Below are 23306 nucleotides of genomic sequence, written 5' to 3'. Positions count from 1 at the left end.
TTCATTAATTCTTGACATTTTGTTTTTTCCAGATGAATTTTTAAAATTATTTTTCTGATTCTAAAAAGCAAGGTCTTGGCAGGAGGATTAGAATGGCACTGAATAGGTAGATTAATTAGAATTAACATTTGAATTGATTAGCTTGGCCTACAAATGAGCATTTGATATATTTCTAATTGTTTAGATCTCACTTTATTTGTAGGAAAAGTGTTTTGTAATTCTGTTCCTAGCTTTCCTGCCTTTATCTTAACAGTCAGACTCCCAAATATTTTATATGCCTACAATTATTGTAAATGTCTTTTTCCTTTCCATACTTTGCTGCTAAGATTTCTTGGCAACATATAGAAATACTGATAATATATTTATGTTTAGTTTACATCCTGTGGAACTGATAATGTTGTTAATTGTTTCTAGTAGCTTTATAGTTGATTCTCTCGAATTGTATAAATACAACATCATGTTATCTATAAAGTGTGATAGATTTTTTCCTGCACAAATTACCAGATTCATTCAAAAATTTCTTATATTCTATTTGCTTAAATTAACATTTCTAGTACATTACTGAATAATAGTGGTGAGAATGGGCAACCCTATCTTATAGTAGATGTGTTGAGCTTATCTTCATAAACATATAATATTTGCTGAAAGGTTTAGCTAGATGCTATTTATAATATTTAAAAGAACTCCATTTATCCTTATGCTCTCCAGTGTTTTTAATAAAAAATAGATGTTGTATTTTCCCAAATAATTTCTCTGCATGGATTGAGACAATTGAATGACATCTGTTGTAATGTGCTGTTGCCTCCAGAAACTGTTGACTACTCTCTGGGAGGAGATCTGCTGTGTCAACTCAAATCTCTGGGACAGATTCTTCTTCCTGTAGAGAGCCGTTATCTCCAGACAGTTGCCGTCAACTCTGGTCCAGAGTAGTGATTTCCCTCCCTGCAGAGAGCTGCCTCAAGTCTGGTCCAAACAAGACCCTCTCTATCTCTCAAGTGCCTCCCTTTTTTATCCTTTCAGAGAATGGGCATGGGATAACGCAAGGGTTTCTGGGGAAAATTACTTCAACTAATGAACTTGTTCCTCCTAAGCATGCAAGGTGCTCCCCAGGAGGTCACAGAAGTAAAACTCCCAGTAAAGGCCAGAAGTAGAGAATTGTCAAGTATCAACTTAGCACTTAGTAAGAACCTAACAATCTGTTACTTTGGTTTTTGATATAGAGAGTTATGTTGATAGTTTTCCTTATACTGAGCCAGCCTTGCATTTCAGATATAAATCCCACTTGGGCATAATGTATTATGTTTCATGATAAGCTACTTGAATCTCTTTTCCTTAAGTTTTCGCATCAATATTAATTAGGGAAATTGGGTTATCATTTTCTCTTTCTATTTTGGCCTTTTTTGGTTTACACATAAATACAATTTCTATGTCAAAAAAGACATGTGGTAGGACACCTTCTTCAATCATTTTTTCCAAATCATTTACATAATATTAGAATTCATTATTCTTTAAATGATGAAGAGAATTCACTTGTTCAGGAAATATTTTTGAGGGGATTGAGTTAACTGATTTTCCAATTACCTTTTCTAAAATGAACCTGTTTAATTATGTTATTTCTTTTCTGTTAATTGGGACAAGCTATATTTTTCTAAGGATTCATTCATTTCATTTAGATTCATGTCATCTTTATTAGCAAAACTTTGGAAAAATTGTTCCTAATTTTTGCTTAAATTTCTACTTCATTCATGATAAGTTCATGCTGTTCATGATTCATACTGGAAACTTGATTTCCTCCTTTCCTTTTTCTAATCATATTAACCAAAATTTAATCTATTTTGTTGTTTTTTTTTCATAAAACTCAAATCTCAATTTTATTATTAATTCAAGTTTCCTCCCTTTCAATTGTATCCATATATAATTTAATTTTCAGAATTTCTATTATTTAATTGGAAATTTTTAACTTGTTCTAGCTCTATCTTTTTTATTTGAACCCCCAGTTCATTAATCTCCTCTTTGTCTATGTTATGCACATGAACATTTAGAGACATAAATTTTCACCATTTACTATTTGGCTGCAATCCGTAATTATTGGCATACCATCTTATTAGTGACATTTTCTTGGAAGAAATTATTCACTTTTCTATCATCTGTTGTTAGACTTACTCATTATTAAGGATTCAATTATTTACTTTCTAATTAATTTTGGGTCTATTTTTCCATGGTCATTTATTAGAAGTAATTTGTTATTGCATCATGTTCTGAACAGCATATATTTTGCACATCTGTATTTCTATATTTGATTCAGAAGATTTTATGCTCTAAGAAGTAGTCAGTTTTTGTAGAAGTGCTATGATCCACTGAGAAAAAGGTCCATTCCGCTCTATCCCTTTTCAATTGTCTTCAGAGATCTATCTTACCTAATTTTCTAAAATTCTATTCACCTCCTAACCTTCTTTCTTGTTTACTTTATGGTTGGATTTATCTACTACTTACTATTTTGTAATTACTATATTGTCACTTTTGGTTCTATTTTCCACATCATTAGTTTCTCCAGTGAAATATTTTATATTTTCTTCAAAATTTTCACTTAAGTTTTACTTTTATTTCATCGATTTTATATCTACTTGACCTAAAAAACTTGGCAAATTGGGAAAAAATTCCATAAAACAATACAACTCACTAAAAAACTCAATTGGACAAATACAGAAAGAAATAAAAAAAGTGAATGAAGAAAATCATGTTATGGAATATTATGGTTGTGTAAGAAATGACTAGCAGGATGACTTCAGAGAAGCCTGTAGATACTGACAGGAACTGATGCTATGTGAAATGAGCAGAACCAGGAGATCATTGTACACTTCAACAACAGTACTATATTCTGATCAATTCTGATGGACATTGATCTTTTCAACAATGAGAAGATCCAAATCTCTTCCAATGAACAGAAGCAGCTACATCCAGAGAAAGAACACCGGGAAATTAATATGGACCACAACTTGACATTTCCACTTTTCTGTTATCATTTGCTTGCATTTTTGTTTTTTCCTCTCAGATTATATTTACCTATGTGGTAGCGACCAGATCAGATCCACCTTTAGATCTAGAGCCAACCTGATTTTGGCTTCCTCAGGGTCTGAAATCTGCTCTCTTTCCCTATAGAAGTTATCAACACTTAATTAGAGCTTGCATTGCATTTTTGCTCATTTTAAGAAAAAAAAACACAAAAGCTACAGTCTACTTATGGGGGGGCAGTGTCTTATGTCCAAGCTGCCTCTGCAGACAATAGGAAGTGGCAGTGAAGCAGCAGTGGGGACAGCACCCACAGGCTGGGTTAAGATTAGCCATTGTGGTGAAATCAGGGGCAGAGGGAAAGCAGTGTTTGCACTGGGAGCAGTGACTGTGGCTGCACTTGGATCATTCTGAGTCACTCCATTTGTTGGGTGGGTGTGGCCAGGTCTCTAGAGACTCCAGCATTTTGGGATTATAGACTTTACCTCTGTTTTTATAGCTTCTCTGCTGATCTGCTGGCTTGCTGCCAGGGCAGAGTAGAACACACTGTGCTAAAGTGCTCCCCCCAGATTTTCCACCAGCAGAGACCACACCACACCTCCCTCCAGTCTGCTCAGGGTGAGCTGTTTCCTGTGGTCTCACTGCCTGCCTGAGATCTGTGCCTGGCCTAACCCCAGTCCTTCCCCAGGCATGAGCAAAACAGATCTTTTCTGGAGAATTTCGAGAATATTTTCAGTTGGCAATATGTTGTACACCCAATATCCAGGTGTTCTGACAGTCAAGCACTACTTCTGAGGCTGAATTCTGTTAAAATTGATTCAGGGTAAAGGAGAGCTTAGGAAGATGCATGTGTTCTTTCCAGCATCTTGTTACCCTCCCCCCCCAAGAGAATTGATTTTTAAGAAATAATTAATTTCTACATATTTTTATTTTTGCCAAATTTGTTTTTTAAAGAGTTGTTTCTTCTAGACATTTCCATATTTCCTTTTTCAAGCTTAGGTTTTTATTTTCAAATTGTCATCATTTTCTTTCATAATTCTCATTCTTGCACATTTTTTCTGTCGTCTCTTTTTTAAGATATTTTTTGAGCTTTTTGAGGAGAGGCTTTTGAGCTTGACAAGAGTTCATATTCCCCCCTGAGATTTTATTCATAGGCATTTTGTCATTGTTACCCTCTTCCAGTCTTTTATTTTGCTCTTCCCTGACTGATATCTCTTTATGGTCAGTGTAACGTGCTGTTGTCTCCAGAAGCTGCAGATCACTCTCTGGGAGGAGAGCTGCTGTGTCAACTCAGAACTGTTGTCTCCAGACACTTGCCGTTAACTCTTGTCCAGAGAAGTGACTTTCCTTCCTGCAGAGAACCGTGTCAAATCTGGTCTAGAGCAGAGACTCCCTTTTTCCTCCAGAACTGCCCTTTTCATCCTCCCCTAGAATGGGTGTGGGATAATGCAAGGGCTTCTGGGAAGAATCACTTCCACCAATGGACTTGCTCCTCCTAAGCATCCAAGCTCTTCCCTAGGAAAGGCTGGAACTAGAGAATTGTCAAGTACTGACTTAGCACTTAGTAAGAACCTAATATCTCATTATCTCATTAGTATTTATTAAGAACCTAACAGGTCAGAACTTTTTTTTTTGCTTCTCTTCTCACTTTTAAAATTTGAGATCTGTTGCTTGGATACACAAGAAATTATCTCAAGCTTCTTTTGCTGAAGAACAGGGGTCTCTCTTTAACTGTGTGGGGCCAATGGTGCTGCAGGCTTTGCCACTGGGTTGGCTTGCTGAGGTTCACTGACTCCCAGAGTCTCTTTTATGTTTGCCCTGGAGTTCTCACAGCAGAACTGCTGATGCACTGGCTTTCTGGATGAGGACCCAGTAGACACTATTGCTGTACTTTGGCTAAGAGCCTCACACTAAATTCCCAATGCTGGACTTTTGCAGGCTGTCCTAGATACACCCTACCTCTGCTGGGCCGTGATGCACCCTCGTTGTCCACAAAAGCCTGTCTTGAAGGCATATCTGAAGCTCAAAAATTACATTGCAAATGTTTCTGGGTTCTGTCATCGGGCACTTGTTCTGCCAAAAGTGTACACCACTCCTTCACCAATTCCTTCAATTTCTCTTTCATCACCTATTATTGAAGAAACCTTTTCCAGTACAATATTGCATAATAATGGTGTTAATGGGCACCCTTGTTTAACCCTTGACTATATTAGGAATACTTCTAGGCATTTAACATTCACATTACTTTGGGAACAGCACTTGCAGTACAATGGCCACCCCCAAGAAGAAGCTTCAAGATCTTTTTGGGATCTCTCCCACATCTATGACTGAGACAAGGAAAGTCATCTTCTCTGTAATTGGCCAATATATGGACTATCTTTAAATGATCAGGGTGTGAAATACATTTTTGTGAATGGTTCAGTAGGAGAAGGTTTGTCACTGAGTATTTCGGAAGAGTGGGTGACAAATGGAAAGAATAAGTTGGATCATGTGATAATTCATATACACTTTTAATTCTGTATCTGTAAAGTGGTTCTCAAAACCAGAATGGTAAAAATTAGCTGTGTTTTTCTTCAGAAACATAAATAGCTATCAGTTAAAAGTGTTTATTCCAGTCTCCTGTCACTGTCTTAGGTTCCCTCTGCAGTATGTACTGCCAGTTGTCCTGCTGGATTCAGGAAATTGCCTTTGGAGGGGAAGCCACCTTGTTGCTTCAGCTGCTCCCCATGCTCAGAAGGAGAAATCTCCAGTCATATGGGTGAGTTACTGCAAGGAATCCTAGCTCCTGGTAATTTGGGGCAGTACTAGCATGTCTCTTTGGGTCTTCACTGCAGATGTGACAGAGCAATAAAAGAGTTGTGAAAATCACAAAAAAGAGGAAGAAACAATGAGGAGAAAAATATTTTTTAGGAAACAGAATGCTGAAAGCAAGGATGGATCTGGTGTGTCACTGAAGCATTCTAGATGCTAATTTCAGATCTCATGGACCTGAAAGACAGGGTGAAAATAAGGTGAATCCGATATTTGAAATACTAGTGAAAAAATCCAATGAAGGATTCAAAGAGAATTTTTCTTTTAATTAATTGATGAAATGAAGGGATTAAAGGGTTACCTTTTCATTGTTGAATACATCCTGGAAAGGGTTCATTTCTCTTGGGATTTTGAAAAGGAGGAATTCCAAAACAAAACAAACATGTTTTCTGTAAGAAACTTGCCAGATATTTAGTAAGTCATTATTCCATCAGTCAATCAATAGTCATTTAGTATGAGAAGTAGTTGGTCATAAATAATGGGACAGAGTGATAAAAAGGAGGTGGATCCTTCATTAAGGGTGATACTATTTCAACAGAGGAGACAAGAATACACACACTGTCTGTATCTACCAAGAAAATGTTTAAAAATTCATATAAATTCAACAATAGTAATTCTTGAAAGGTGTAAACTGGGAGGTGGAAAGAATGAGGAAGTATTGATACAGGCAGCTCAACTTGAGTTGTTGCCCAACACAACACAGAAGTAATCTGGATGTCTGATGCTAAAGGTCTCCACTGTCTAAGCTTACTGTCCTTACTGATTAGGTTAAGAAGAAAAAGTGACATCACTTATGTAAAACGAATAAACAGAACTTGAACCAAAGTCAACCAGTGATCAAGGGCAACTATAGATTTGATCTGAACAGTATACCAAGTAACTTCCCAGTGACTGTGTCATCCAGTAAAGAGAGAATGGGATTTTGTGTTCTATGGAAGCAGAAGGACTTGCTGCAGCTCTCCTGACTATTTCCTGCTGTGGGAATGTAGAGAAATGTTTTACTCTAAACTCTAAGTCCTTGTTTGTCTCCTGCAGATGCTGAGCAGTGTAAGAAATGCCCAGAGGATGAATATCCCAATGAGCAGAGAGATAGATGCCTCCCCAAGATCGTGACCTTCCTGGATGTGAATGATCCTTGGGGGAAGGCAGTGACAGCTGTAGCTCTTTCACTCTCATTGCTCACAGCCCTGGTTCTGTGGGTCTTTGTGAAATTCCAAGACACTCCCATAGTGCAAGCCAATAACAGGAACCTCAGCTACTTGCTCCTCACCTCCCTTTCCTCCTGCTTCCTCTGCTCCTTGCTCTTTGTGGGCCGTCCCACCACTGCTTCCTGCCTTTTCCGACAAACAGTCTTTGCAGTTGTGTTCACAGTGGCTGTTTCCTCCATTTTGGCCAAAACCATCATAGTGGTTCTGGCTTTCAGGGTTACAGGACCAGGGAGCAGGATGCGGATATTCCTTCAGCCTAGAGTGCCCTACTGTGTTGTTCTCATCTGCTCTGGAATTCAAGGGCTTATCTGTGCCATCTGGTTGGGGACCTCTCCCCCCTTTCCAGAAGCAGACACACACTCTGAATCCAGGTACATCATCCTCACATGTAATGAGGGCTCCGCCTTTGCATTTTACTGTGTCTTGGGCTACATGGGCTTTCTGGCCCTGGGCAGCTTCACCATAGCCTTCCTGGCCAGGAACCTGCCTGATGCCTTCAATGAAGCCAAGTTCATCACTTTCAGCATGCTGGTGTTTTGCAGTGTCTGGATCTCTTTCCTCCCCACATATCAGAGCTCCAGAGGGAAAGCTGTGATGATTGTGGAGATCTTCTCCATCTTGGCCTCCAGCGCTGGGTTACTGGGCTGCATTTTTATTCCCAAATGTCTTGTGATTCTCCTGACATCATGGGAAAATACCATAAAACAGAACAAGAATCAAAGGAGTTCCAGGAGCAAGGATTTTTCTTTTTTTTAAATTTGACATCTTTATTTGCCCCAGTTTCATGTAAAACACTAATTTTATTTTTATTTTTAAAACTTTGACTTTCACATTCTCTCCTTTCTTCCCCAAACCCAGAAGCATCGAGCTTCCACATGTGTAGTTACAAAAATATTTTATAAATGTCATAATGTCTACATGCATCACTTCTTGGCTTAATAAAAAGAACCTATAAATATATATATATATACATATTATATATATATATATATGTATATATATATATATATACATATATATATATATATATATATATATATATATAAATCTGTGTTACATCATCAGTTTCATCATAAAGCCCTTGAGAGTAGTTTTGGATCATTGTGTTGTTGAAAAACAAAGTTATTTGCAGGTGACCAGTCTGCTATATTGCTTGACTTTGTACTCATTACCTTTTAGTTTTCATATTTTCATGTATATGTTTCAGGATTTTTCTGGTCATCATACCTAGAGAATCATCAAAGTATTCCATCACAATTACATACCACAATTTCTTCAATCATTCTGCATTTGATGGGAATTCTCTCAATTTCCAATTCTTTCCCCAAGAAAAAAAAAAGTGACATCCAGATTTTTGTACATATAATTCCTTTTCCTTTTTTCTTAATCCCCTTTTGGGTTTCAAGCCATGTTAGTTTTAGGTGGATGAATTTGCCTAATTTTATGGCCTTTTCAACATAGATCATATATCTTAATCGATATCAATAGGGAACTGGCACATAGGTTAAAACATTTCATTCCTTTATCTATACATTTGAGAAGAGCTGCTACATCAATGAAAGTTGCTTCAAAATTGTTTTCACAATGACTGTTGCTAACTGTATTTCTCCCATTAATTCCATTTTTTTCAATTTATCCCTCATCAAAGGAGTTTACTTCTCACCACACTTTTCACAATATTCCTTCTTTTCTCACCCTACCCCCTTCTCATATTCATTTTCCTCCTACTATCTTCCAAAATAATATGGATTTCTATAACTATTTCTTCTTACAGCCAGTTTGACTGATTGTAATATTGACTCATTCTCCCTCCCCTCCTTCCTTCCCCTCTACTAAATGCTGTGTTTCCTCTTTAATAGAAGATAATTTATGCCATTCTACTTCTCCTTTTCCCTTTCTCCCAATTCATTCCTCCAGCCCTTTAATTTAATGAAATTTCTTTCAAAAAGGATTCTTTCATATTCATATTCAATTCACACCTATGCACTCTGTTTATACTCACTCCTTCTAACTTCCCTAATAATGGGAAATTTCTCATGAATTACATGGAAGAATGTCAACAGATAAATCAGGTTAAGTCTCTTATCATTTCCTCTTGCTGATTAATTACTTGTGCTTTTCCTGAGTCCTGTAAGTGAAAGTGAAATTTTCTGTTCAGCTCTGGCCTTTTCCTCACAAATACTAGGAATTCGTCTATTTTCCTGTGTTTTTTCTGTTTTCCTTAAGGTTTATCATCAGTTTTACTGGGCAGGTGATTCCTGGTTACAATCCCAGCTCCTTTGCTCTACAGAAATTCTACTTCCAAATTCTCTGATCCTTTAAAAAAGAAGTAACAATATCTTATGTATTCTAACTGTCTTTTCACTATCCTTGAATTCTTCCTTTCTAAATACTTGCAATATTTTCCCATTTACCTAAAAGTTCTGGAGTTTGACTACCCTATTTCTGGACATTTTCTTCCTGAGTTCTTCAGATGGCCATCAGTGTGTTCATTCCACTTGTCTTTTTCCCTCTAGAATACCTAGAGTTTTCCTCAATATTATCTTACCAGAAGATGTCTTGGAAGTCCCATAATTGTAAATGATCTCTGTGGCACCATTATTTTTCCAGTGAGATATATCAGATTGTTTTCTACTTTTTCATTATGTATATTTTGAGTGATTATATCTGGAAGCATTAGCTTGACCAATTATACCTTATATTTCTGCAAAGACAACAGCAGATTCAGAGTTGGTATAACTTCATTGCTGGGATCAAGGCAGGGCTGGGACTTTACTGGCTTGACCTATACCACTATTGTGCTCCTAACTCACAATAGACCTTTCCAAGTTGTCATAGATTAGAAAAATATTCCACTCCATCTTTTTTTCTGAGTAATAAACTCTAAAATGCATTTATCATCATTTTAAAGGCATTTGGAGGATTTAGGGTGAAAACTGAAATGAGTTCCTTCTTTATTTGGCCTTCTGAGCTCTGTGTCCAAGATGTTTTAGGGAACATAGAGTAGCATTCCTCTTTCTTTCTTTCTTTCTTTCTTTCTTTCTTTCTTTCTTTCTTTCTTTCTTTCTTTCTTTCTTTCTTTTATTTTTTCTTTATTAAAGCTTGTAACATATGCATGGGCAAAATAACTGTATGATATCTATACATATATAGTGTTCAACATATACTTTAATATATTTAACATGTATTGCTCTATCTGCCATTTAGAGGAGGGGGTGAGTGGAAGGAGGGGAAAAGTTGGAACAGAAAGTTTTACAAGGGTGAATGCTGAAAAAATACCTATGCATATATCTTGTAAATAAAAAGCTAAAATTTAAAAAATATGCATTGACAATTCTTCAACATTAAGCCTTGCAAAACCTTGTGTTCCAATTTCCCCCCTCTCCTAAACCCTTCCCGGGATGGCAAGTAGTCCAATATATGTTAAACATTGTAGAAATATAGGTTATGATACATATTTATACAATTATCTTGCTGTGCTAGAAAATTCAAATCCAACCAGAAAAAAAGTGAGAAACAAAATAAAATGCAAGCAAATGACAACAAGAAAGTGAAAATTTTCTATTGTGAACTACACTCAGTCCCCACAATCCTCTCTGGTTATACAAAGTTCTCTTTATCAAAACCATTGGATCTGGTCTGAAGCATCTCATTGTTGAAGAGAGCCACATGTTCCTGAATTGATCATCATATAACCTTGTTGTTGCCATGCACAATGATCTCCGGGTTCTGCTCTGTTCACCCATCATCAGCTCTTATAAGTCTCTCCAGGCCTCTCTGAAATCTTCTTGCTGGTCGTTGTTATAGAACAATAATTAGAATAGAATTTTTTGGGATATTTCTGGGATAAAAAGCTTGAAGAATGTAATAGTAACAAGGCCTTCCTGAAGTACACAATTTATGACTCTGTTACAATAAGTAGAATGTTACCACAAAGTGCTACAATTTATGATTGTTACAATAGGCAGACTTACTGCTAATCACTCTAGTGTTTTTGCAATATGAGCTTAGAGAAAATACAGACCCTGGCTCTCAGAACAATAAATGGAATGCTTAGATGGTACCTGGCTGGTTCCTGCACTTTCGTTTGCACACTCATCCTAGTTGGGGATCAGGCATCCACACTGGGACTCAACTAGACCTGAATGCCATTGCAGAGGAGAGGGACCTCTTGATGAGCTCTAGGATTTAGGTAAAAGGTAAAATCACTTTATCTCCAGGCTAACACAAGAATTAGGTAGAAGTAATATTGAGTTTTGTACCACTGATACTTATGTAGTGCACATATTGAATCAGAATGGGGCAAAAGCAATTAGGAGACAGGGACCTAGGATGTTACTTGAAAGTATTAAAGAAGCTAGGAAAGGAAAGAGAATTGGGAATTATTACAGGACAGTTACAGGAATTTTTAGAGTTTAGAGAAAAATGCTGTTTTTGGTTTTCACAAGACAGAGGGAAGACAGAGGGAAAATCGATGAGTGAATATTTTAGAGAAACAGGGCCAGGAGTTTTTCCAGTTATTATATTTTCTAGTTGAAATATTTTGAAAATCTCTCTTCTGCCTCCAGAGGGCGTTGTTTTAAGTTCTAGAGTGTTTAAAGTAGATTTGTCTGCTAGTACTGTGGAGGAAGAAGACTTGCCCCAAGCTATAGTATGTTTAAATGTTAACAAAAAGGATAATTCACACAACCTACAGATCCCTGTTTAGAGGCTTCTCCTAAATACAGATCTGAATGGAAACTAATTTCTTACAGAAATGAATCATGTGGGTGAGTTCAGGAGGCAATTAAGAGAGCTAAAGAAAGAGAAGACATCTTTTTAGAAATGCAGTTAGCTTTGTCAGTTATTGAAACCTCAGATCCAAGTAATCCAGGACAAAATAGGAGAAAATATCAAGCTGTGGACCTGTACTTACTGAAAGTGTTACATCAGCTGCTTCCAGTGATGGTTCCAATAGTCCACATGCCTTTACCCTGTTAGATTCAGTCTCATGAAGCACCTTGCCTCCTTTAACCAGGTGTTCAATGGCAAAAACTGTTGAGGGCAGTAGCCCCTTGGTATTCCTTGTTTGATCTCCAACTTCCTTTGGGACTTGGACCTTTGATACAAGATCTCGTCAAACTAGTTTGGGCTATCTGAGCTGGCCGGGGTTTTACAGCCCCCATTCTAATCTACTCAGATAGACCAAATGTCATCAGGAAATTCCTTTTTGGGAAGAGACTTCTGTCTGTCCCTAAAAGATAACAAGAGAATCCTTATCTTATTTACATCACTCTCAGGAACCTCCTTACATCACTGCATCTGAATGATTGTGCTCTGGTATAAAACAGAGTCCTCAAAAATCTACTCTTTGCAAAATTGGCCTTGTACCATGCAGCCATTTTGATTTGATCCCAGAGCCCTCCCCAGCGAGATCAGCGAAGTGTGCCACCACCCAACCATCTGTGCTGGCCTCTTTTTTTCCTCCCCTGTGAACCGACCTTTTCTGGTGAAACTCCAGATTCTTTCCAGCTGGTAAGTCGTGCTTCCAGTCCTTGTGGTTTCTATCAGTCCAGCGTTATTTTTGAGGCTGATTTAACTAATTGGTACTGAGGGAAGAAGGGAGCTCACAGAATCGCGTGTATCTTCTCCGCCATCTTGGCTCTGCCCCGAGATGTATTTATTTGAGGCAGATTTCCTTATGGGTACAAATCCCTTGGGTAACCAAGGAAGGAATGGGAAGAAAACACAGAGTGGAATGAGAAGCATCAAGCTTTACTTGCTCTGTAACTGACATCAGGATCATAATGTTACTAATTGCTCTTGCTGCTCTACACTGTGGACTGCTCAGACTCTCAATCTTTTCTCCTGTATATGCTGTCTCTTCTATTAGATTGTGAGTTCCTTGGGAATGGCGATTGTTTGACTTTTCAAATTGTATAGCCAGCACTTAGTACAATGTCATAAATAAATGCTTTTTCTTTCATTTATTCTTGTGATCACTTGCTTCATTTTATGTCATATATATGTGTGTGTGTGTGTGTGTGTGTGTGTGTGTGTGTGTGTGTGTGTGTGTATGGTGTTTCTTGGAGGCAGGAATATTTCATAAATGGTCTCTGTGTGATTCTATAAGCCCCATGTTGCTGGGAAAGAGAAAATTACAGAAATCCTTCAATAAAGCAGGGGCAGAATGGTTGAGGCACTTGTCGTATTTTACAAATCCCAGCAAGTAGGTAAGTGATGTGGGACCTTGGATAGATGAGATTTACTGTAGGGTTCCCCTCCCTCCTTACAAGACAAACTATGGAATTTATTAGATGACTTGGTGACATGGTTATCTACACAGCAAACCACTGGGCTTAACAGTTTGCCAAAAGCTTTGAGTTCTAGGCTAATGTGATCTTAGGACATGTTCAGAAAGGTAGAGTTTTTAAGAGTAGAGTGTCAATAGTTCCACTAGTGTTTTTTAGTTTTTTGTTTTCGTCAGATCCCATTAAGTGTCTTACCTGAATTCCATGGATTAAGAAAGATATTGATAAGTTAGTGAATATCCAGAGAAGGCAACCAGGATAGGGAAGGGCTTTGAATCTAAATCATATGAGGATCAAGGAATATAACTGGGCATGTTCATCTTAGAGAAGAGAAGATGCAGGAGGGGCCATGACAACTCTTTAAGTATATGAAGGAGGAGGAGGGATTAGAGCTGCTATGTTTAACTCTAGAAGAAAGAATCAAGAATAATGGTTGGGAATCTCAAATGAGCCAGTTGCAGCTTAAAGTCAGGAAAGACTTCCTGAGAATCAAAGTTGTCGAAAAGTCAAATAACCTCTCTTGAAAGGGGGTGGGTTCCTCTCTCCTTGAAGATATCCAGGAAGAAACTGTATAATATTGTTCATTGTTCCACTGTATACAACTCTTTGTGACCTTTTGGGGGATTTTCTTGGCAGAGATACTGGAATGGTTTGTTATTTCCTTCTCTCATTTATTTTACAGATGGGGACATTGAGGCAAATAGGGCTAAATGACTTGCCTGGGGTCATGCAGTTAGTAAGTGTCTGAGGCCAAATTTGAACTCTGGAAGATGGGTCTTTGTGACTCGAGATCTGCTGCTGCTCCAAGTTGACAATATGCTCAACGTGGGAATGGGTTGGACTAGACAATCACTCCAACTCTCCAGTTCTGTGATTCTGTGATTTCTTTCTCGAACCAGACAACTGGCCTGGAAGAGTCCTCTCCCAGCCATGAAGCTCACTTTTAGGCTTTTTGAATTAAAAAGGTACCTTAGAGATAAAGCACATCCAACCTCCCACCTCATAAAGAAACCCCTTTGGTGTCCCATTTTTCTTTTGGAGGCTGCAAGACCCCTCAGCTACTTGATAAGAGGAGATTTGGATTAGGAATTAGAAGGAACCCTCTAGGCTAATGTGCACTGATGCCCTTCCCTAGGCAGCTGAATCATAATGAGAGCAGACTTTTCCCATATGCCATTCTGTACTACAACATTTGCTTGGAATTACTGTTACTTCAGGCATATACTCTGGAATATCTTTAATTATTTAACTAAATTGTGCAGTGCTATTAAAATGCCAGCAGATGGCATGGAATCACTAAAACTCAGAATCATAAAATCTCATAATAGAATGTTGCAATCCTAGAATCTTAGATTTGTATGGAAGCAACTCTAGAAGCTATCTGGTTCAACACCTTGATTGAAGCATGGATCTCCTTGGAGGCTTGGAGCTCAGTTACTGCTTTGTCATTTCTTTTATGTAATCATTTGAGAAGATCTTTGGAAAGAGAATCTATATTATACTACTTGTGCTAAGCAACAAAATATTCAATTTCAGCATCCTCAGTCTGCTTCTCAGGGATATAGAATGACCTTGAACCCCAAAAGGTAGCAGGGGGATTCAACTATTTTTTTTGCATTTCTCTCTAAAAGTGGTTTTGTATAATTCACCCACTCTGCCCCCTCAATGTTTTAATGAATATTTTTGATTTATCAGGATATTCACCAATTCTCCAGAAGTAGGGTGATAAAAGACACGGCATATTGGGGGAGGGAGTGGTCAGTAGTAAAACCTTTTTGAGCAGAGACAGGGTAAAGGAGACAGAGAATAAATGTGGGGAAAATACGATTAGCAATAGTAATTGTAAAAAAAATTGAAACAAATTTCTCTGATGGAATATTATTGTTCTCTGGGAAATGATGAGCAGGAGGCTCTCAGGAAAAACAATCTGGAATGTCCTGTATACAAAGTAATGGCAATGTTCTGGGAATGACTAGCTGTAAATTATTTTTCTATTCTCAGTAGTACAACCACCCCCAACTACTCTGAAGGACTTATGATGAAAAATCCTATCCATACTCAGAGAAGGAACTGATGGAGTCTGAATATAAATTGAAGCATTCTTCATTTCTCTCTTTTCCTCTCTCTTTATTTTTAACTTTAGTTTTTCCTTTAGGGTTTTAATTTTCATTAGTGCAGGAAATCTATATTTTATTTAACAACTTGACTTTTTGGGAAATGTTTTATATTACTTCACATGCAGTTTCTTAATTGTAGGTGGGGAAAAGGAAGAGAACCTAGAACTCAAAAATATTTAAAAAACTAATGAAAAATAGACCTGAGGGAAATATTAGATAAATAAAATTAGAATTGAAAAAAAAGAAAATCTGAGGATCCCATCATTAAACTCAATGTATTCTATTTAGACCCTCAAACTACAGGATCTAGCTACAATCAGACTATTATTGACCCAGGAAAAAAAAACAAACCTTAGATTTGTCTTACTTTTCTCACAAAAGGGTGGATCACTGCTCCATGTCAGGTCTCACTGGCAAGTGACGGTGTAGTTGCCTATGATATCATAGCCAAGGTCACATTGGTAGGTGATCTTTGCTCCTCTCACCAGCTCTGTGTGAGATGTGGTTTTCCAGCCATTCTGAATCTCAGGCAAATCTGAACAGGAGTCATTCCTTGATACCTCTTTAATAGAAAGATACACATAATTGACTTCAATTATTTTATTTTTTATTGTTGTTATAATTATTATATATATTTATATCTTGTATTATAGTATTATATAAAATAATTATAAATTAGTATTTATATTATTATGAGTCAGATATATTACTCATTTAATAATGTTTATAAGAGCCATAATTTATATAGCATTTTAAAACTTATAAAATGCTTTTAAGTGTTACCTCATTGGAACTTCACCAGAATCCCTTATGAAACCAACACTGCTAGTGTCATTATCTCCATTGTCTCTTCCAGTGTTACCTTGTATTTGCTTTATATGGTGTTGGCAATACCTATGCATGAGCACTGCTATCTTTTTCAATATCTTTTTCCCCCTGACATTTTAATCAACACAGCTGAAAGCAGTGATAGCCCTGGGACTGGACCTGTGATTGTGGTTAGAGAGAATTCCTGCAGCAGGAACAATCTCTACCTAAGAAGGTCAGGCATTTAGCTGGGCCTTGTTTTCTGGGGTCACATTGTGGAGCAGAGTGACTTCCACAGTATTAAAAGTGCATCTGCCCCTTCATGGCCATCACCTGTTTTCATCACATTGCACATGGAGTGACATCAGATAACGAATCAGCTCAGGAGGTTAAGAAATGAGGCATGAGGGGCAGTTAGGTAGTGCAGTGGATAGAGTACCAGCCCTGAATTCAGGAGGACCAGAGTTCAAATCTGGTCTCAGATACTTAACACTTCCTAGCTGTGTGACCCTGGGCAAGTCACTTAACCCCAGCCTCAAGGGGAAAAAAAAAGAAATGAGGCATGGGATAAGTAAATCACCTCATGGGTCACAGGGCTTGTGGAGTCAACACTGACTCATAAGCTCAAAGCAGAATGGATGCTGCCATGGCTTATTCAATAGCACTGCATTTATACAATACTCAAATAGTATTTGAGCCTGGCCTAACATGGTTTTGAATTCAAGAAAGAAGGCAAAAGAGGAAAGCAGAGTAAAGGCTACTTCTATAAGGAGATCCTACAATGGGTCTCTCCCTTGCAATGAAGGTAAACTCTTTATTTAGTGACGAGAAGGATGAGGATGATGGTGGTAAAAATTGTAAAAAAACATGTAAATATAGGCTCAATTTTGTGCTATATGCTTTCTCTCATTTGATGCTTATGATAACCTTATAAAGATGGTGTGATTATTATCCTTTTCACTGAAAGGAAAACAAAGGCACACCAAAGGATATTAATTGCCCAGAGTCACATAATAACTGTGTTTCTGACACAGGCTGTAAACTCTGACTTTCTTGACTTCAAGTCCTATTCATTCACAAGTAGTCATGTACTTACTGATAGTGCAGAGTAAAATTGAAACAGCTGATGGCAACTTGTGACATAGCTAGCATGTCTCTTGGGGTTTTCACTGCAGATGTGTCGGGGGCAATAAAAGATTTGTGAAGATCTTAGAAAAAGGGAAGACTCAATAAGGAGAAAAAAATAATTTTTAGGCAAAAGAGAGACTTCTGATAGAAATAAAGGGTCTAGTGGGTCACTGAAGTTGTCCAGATGCTAATTTCAGGTTTCATGGATCTGAAAGCTACCTTTAAAATAAGGTCAAGCCAATATTCCAAATACTAGTGAAAAAATCCCATTGAGGATCCAAAAAAGAATTTTTCTTTAAATTAATTGATGAAATGAAAGTATTAACAGGTTATCATTTTCACTATTGAATATATCCTGGGAAGGCTTCATTTCTCTTGGGATAAATAAAAGGAACACTTCCAAATCAAAAGAAACAGGTTTTCTATAAGAAACTTGCCAGCTATTTAATAAGTCATTAATCAGTTGGTCAATAGTTATTTAGTATGAGAAGAACTTGGTCATAAATAAAGGGTTAGAGTGATGAAAAAGAATTGAATCCTTCATTCAAGGAGCTTCTACTCCAACAGAGACAAGAATATATGCACTGTATCTGCCAAGGAAATGTTTAAAATCCATATCAATTGGTTGTGGAAAGGTGTAAACTGGGAGCTGGAAAGAGTGAGGAAGTATTGATACAGGCAGCTCTTCAACTTGAGTTGTTGCCCAACACAACACAGAAGTAGTCTGGATATTTGATACTGAAGGGCTCCACTGTCTAAGCTTACTGTCCTTAGTGATTAGGTTAAAAATAAAAGGTGACATCACTTACAAAAAAGAAATGAAAGAATGTGAAAGAAAGCCAACCAGAGATTAAGGGCATGGATAGATTTGATCTGGCCAGTGTACCAAGTGAATTAGCAGTGACTGTGTCATCAGTAAAGAGAGAATGGGGTTTTGTGTTCTATGGAAGCAGAAGGACTTGCTGAAGCTCTCCTGACTATTTCCTGCTGTGGGAATGTAGAGAAATGTTTTAATCTAAATTTTAAGTCCTTGTTTGTCTCCTGCAGATGCAGACCAGTGTAAGAAGCGCCCAGAGGATGAATATCCCAATGAGCAGAGAGATTGATGCCTCTCCACGACTGTGACCTTCCTGGATGTGAATGACCCTTGGGGGAAGGCAGTGACAGCTGTAGCTCTTTCACTCTCCTTCTTCACTGCCCTGGTTCTGTGGGTCTTTGTGAAATTCCAAGACACTCCCATAGTCCAAGCCAATAACAGGAACCTCAGCTACCTGTTCCTCTCCACCCTTTCCCCCTGCTTCTTCTGCTCCTTGCTCTTTGTGGGCCGTCCCACCACTGCTTCCTGCCTTCTCAGACAAACAGTATTTGCAGTTATGTTCACGGTGGCCATTTTCTCCATTTTGGCCAAAACTATCATAGTGGTTCTGGCTTTCAAGGTTACAGGGCCACGAGCAAGATGCGGATATTCCTTCATCCTAGAGTGCCCTACTGTGTTGTTCTCATCTGCTCCGGAATTCAAGTGCTTTTCTGTGCCATCTGGTTGGGGACCTCTCCCCCCTTTCCAGAAGCAGACACACACTCTGAATCCAGACACATCATCCTCACATGTAATGAGGGCTCTGCCTTTGCATTTCACTGTGTCCTGGGCTACATGGGCTTTCTGGCCCTGGGCAGCTTCACCATAGCCTTCCTGGCCAGGAACCTGCCTGATGCCTTCAATGAAGCCAAGTTCATCACTTTCAGCATGCTGGTGTTTTGCAGCGTCTGGATCTCTTTCCTCCCCACATATCAGAGCTCCAAAGGGAAAGCTGTGATGATTGTGGAGATCTTCTCCATCTTGGCCTCCAGCGCCGGGTTACTGGGCTGCATTTTTATTCCCAAATGTCTTGTGATTCTCCTGACATCATGGGAAAATACCATAAAGCAGAACAAGAATCAAAGGAGTTCCAGGAGCTAGAATTATTTTTTTTTAATTTGATGTCTTTATTTTCCCCCATTCCATGTAAAATAATATTTTTCCTTTGTTTTTAATGCTTTGACTTCCACATTCTCTCCCTTCTTTTCCAACCCCAGAACCATTGAGAAGCCACATGTGCAGTTACACAAAGTATTTATATAAATGTCTTGTTGAGAACTATACATGCACCATTCCTTGGGTTAATAAAAAGAACCCTTAAAATAATATTTTACAAACTGTGTGATGGTTCATCATAAAGCCTTTCAGAGTAGTTTTGGATCATTGTGTTGTTGAAAAAGCAAAGTTATTTGCTGGTGACCAGTCCACTCTATTGCTTGACTTTGTACACCTTATATTTCACTTTTCCTATGTTCATGTATATCCTTCCAGATTTTTCTGGTCATCATAGTTACAGAATCATCAAAGTATTCCATCACAATCACATACCACAATTTCCTCAGTCATTCTGTATTTGATGAGAATTCCCTCAATTTCCAATTCTTTCCCCGAGAACAGAGGTGACATCAATATTTTTGTATATATATTTCCTATTCCTTTTTTCTTAATCCCTTTTGTATATCAAGCTATGTAGTGTTAGTTTTAGGTGAATGAATTTGCATAATTTTAGGGACTTTTCTTTTTTTTTTAATTTTTTTTTATTCATTTTTCCAAATTATCCCCTCCCTCCCTCCACTCCCTCCCCCCGATGGCAGGTAATCCCATACATTTTACATGTGTTACAATATAACTTAGATACAATATATGTGTGTAAATACCATTTTCTTGTTGCACATTAATTATTAGCTTCCGAAGGTATAAGTAACCTGGGTAGATAGACAGTAGTGCTAACAATTTACATTCACTTCCCAGTGTTCCTTCTCTGGGTGTAGTTATTTCTGTCCATCACTGATCAACTGGAAGTGAGTTGGATCTTCTTTATGTTGAAGATTTCCACTTACATGAGAATACATCTTCATACAGTATTGTTGTTGAAGTGTATAGTGATCTTCTGGTTCTGCTCATTTCACTCAGCATCAGTTGATGTAAGTCTCTCCAGGCCTCTCTATATTCCTCCTGCTGGTCATTTCTTACAGAGCAATAATATTCAATACCCTTCATATACCACAATTTACCCAACCATTCTCCAATTGATGGACATCCATTCAACTTCCAGTTTTTAGCTACAACAAAAAGAGCTGCCACAAACATGTTGGCACATACAGCTCATTTTAGGGACTTTTCAATAGATATCACATATTTTAATCAATATCAATTGGGGATTGGCTCATATTTTAACATATTCCATTCCTTTATCTATACATTTCAGAAGAGCTGGCTGCATCAAAGAAGGCTGTTTCAAAATTGTTTTCACAATGACTATTGCTAACTGCATTTCCCCATTTATTCATTTATTTTTCTTTCAATTTATCCTTTTACGTTTCACCACACATTTCCCAATATTTCCTCTCTTTTCTTACCCTAGCCCCTGCTCATATTCCTTTATCCTCCTATTACCTTGCAAAATAAAATGGATTTCTATATCTAGGTTGAATGTGTATGTTATTTCCTCTTAGACCCAATACAAATGAAGACAAATTCACTTCCTCTCTATCCTTTCCTTCCTTCCCCTCTACTAAATGCTTTGTTTCCATTTTAGTAGAAGATAATTTATGCCATTCTACTTCTCCTTTCCCTTTCTCCCAATATATTCCACCAACCCTTTAATTTAATGCTATTTCTTTCATAAAGTATTCTTTCATATTCATATTCAGTTCACACCTATGCACTCTTTTTTATACACTTCTTCTAACTTCCCTAATAATGGGAAATTTCTCATGAATTACAAGGATCATGCTCTCATGTAAGAATGTAAAAAGGTAAATCAGGTTAAGTCCCTAATGATTTCCATTTCCTGATTAACAACTTGTGCTTCTTCTAAATTCTGTATTTGAAAATCAGAATTTTTGTTTCGTTCTGGTCTTTTTATCACAAATACTTGAAATTCTTCTACTTCACTGAGTTCCTACCTTTTTCCTGAAGGTTTCTCATCAGTTTTACTGGGCAGTGATTCTTGTTTACAATCCTAGCTCCTTTGCTCTAAGAAATTCACATTCATAATACTCTGATCCTTTAAAGAAGAAGCAACAATATCTTATGTGTCCTGACTTTCTTCTCACTATATTTGAACTCTTTCTTACTAGATATTTGCAATATTTTCCCTTTTACCTAAAAGTTTTGGAATTTGACAACCCCATTTCTGGACATTTCCTTCTTGAATTCTTCAGAATATGATCAGTGCATTCATTCAATTTCTCTTTTACCCTCTAAAATACCAAGAGTTTTCCTTGATAATATCGCACCAGAAGATTTCTAGGAAGTCCCATAAGTTTAAAATGATCTCTCCTCAGTCATTATTTTTCCAATTAGATATATCACATTGTTTTCTACTTTTCCATTATTAACATTCTGATTAATGGCGTCTGGATTTCTCATAAAGGCATTAGCTTACATTTGGCCAATAATACCTCATATTTCTGCCAAGACAGCAGCAGATTCAGAGTTATTACATCTTGTTTGCTGGCATCAAGCCAGGGCTGTGACTTTTCTGGCTTCATCAATACTGATGAGGAGTAAATGATGAGGAGTAAACCATGGTCTAAACCGAGATGGGTCAGTTCCTTTTCTCTCTCTCCTTCCTTCCCCAAAGTAACCAAGGGCTGGTTCGGCAGCAAATGAATTTGCTACTTAATGCTCTATGGAAACATAGTCTTTATTGATTAGAATGGAAACACCGGAGAGCCGGTGGGCAAAATGGCTGCATGGTACAAGGCCCATTTTGCAAAAAAGTAGATTTTTGAGTTGTCTCTTTTATACAAGAGCACAATCATTCAGCCTGAGAGTGATGTAAATAACATAAGGATTCTCTTGTTATCTTTTGGAGACAGACAGAAGTCTCTTCCCAAAAAGGAATTTCCTGATGCCATTTCGTCTATCTGAGAAGATTAGAATGGGGGCTGTAAAACCCTGGACAGCTCAGATAGCCCAAACTAGTTTGACCACATCTTGTATCAAAGGTCCAAGTCCCAAAGGAAGTTGGAGATCAAACAAGGAATATCAAGGGGCTACCGCCCTCAACAATACCACTACTGAGCTCCTATCTCACAATGGACCTTCCTTGATGGGAAGTTGTCTTAGATTAGAAAAATGTTCCAGTCCATCTTTTTTATGAGTAAAATGTATTTATTATCAGTTTAAAATAATTTGGAGCATTTGGGGTGAGATCTGTAGTGAGTTACCTCTTTATTTGGTCTTCTCAGCTCTGTTTTTAAGATGTTTTGGGAGCATAGAATAGCTCTTCTTTTTCTTTCTTTCTTTTATTTTTTTTCTTTATTAAAGCTAGTTAGTTTTAAAACATATGCATGAGCCCTCTTTGTAGTGGCCAGAAACTGGAAACTAAGTGGATGCCCATCAATTGGAGAATGGCTGAATAAATTGTGGTATATGAATATTATGGAATATTATTGTTCTGTAAGAAATGACCAGCAGGATGAATACAGAGAGGCTTGCAGAGACTTACATGAACTGATGCTGAGTGAAATGAGCAGAACCAGAAGATCATTATATATTCAACAACAATACCGTATGAGGATCAATTCTGATGGACATGGCCCTCTTCAACAATGAGATGAACCAAATCAATCCCACTAGAGCAGTAAGGAACTGAACCAGCTACACCCAGTGAAAGAACTCTAGGAGATGACTATGAACCGCTACATAGAATTCCCAATCCCTCTATTTTTGCCCACCTGCATTTTGGATTTCCTTCACAGGCTAATTGTACACTGTTTCAAAGTCTGATTCTTTTTTGTACAGCAAAACAACTGTTTGGACATGTATATGTATATTGTATTTAACACATACTTTAACATATTTAACATATATTGGTCAAACTGTCATCTGGGTGGGGAAAGGAGGGGAA

The 23306-nt window shown here is 37.6% G+C and overlaps 1 protein-coding gene and 1 pseudogene across 1 annotated transcript in view; both read left to right on the top strand.

The window, feature by feature from the left end:
• The window catches only part of LOC141558323 (vomeronasal type-2 receptor 26-like), a 32196-nt gene extending 13720 nt beyond the window's left edge, over positions 1-18476 (top strand). The window contains exons 4-6 of the mRNA XM_074295757.1: positions 5657-5767; positions 6856-7761; positions 18418-18476. Of these exons, the coding sequence (XP_074151858.1) occupies positions 5657-5767; positions 6856-7761; positions 18418-18476 (1076 nt within the window). The remainder of the gene's footprint in view (positions 1-5656; positions 5768-6855; positions 7762-18417) is intronic.
• Positions 18477-18743: 267 nt separating this feature from the next.
• LOC141557784 (vomeronasal type-2 receptor 26-like) lies at positions 18744-19468 on the top strand (annotated as a pseudogene).
• The last annotated feature ends 3838 nt before the right edge of the window (positions 19469-23306 follow it).

This window comes from Sminthopsis crassicaudata, chromosome 1 (genome assembly GCF_048593235.1).
Source record: "Sminthopsis crassicaudata isolate SCR6 chromosome 1, ASM4859323v1, whole genome shotgun sequence".
In the NCBI taxonomy this organism is placed as follows: Eukaryota; Metazoa; Chordata; class Mammalia; order Dasyuromorphia; family Dasyuridae; genus Sminthopsis; species Sminthopsis crassicaudata.
This window is presented reverse-complemented; position numbering and strand designations above follow the sequence as displayed.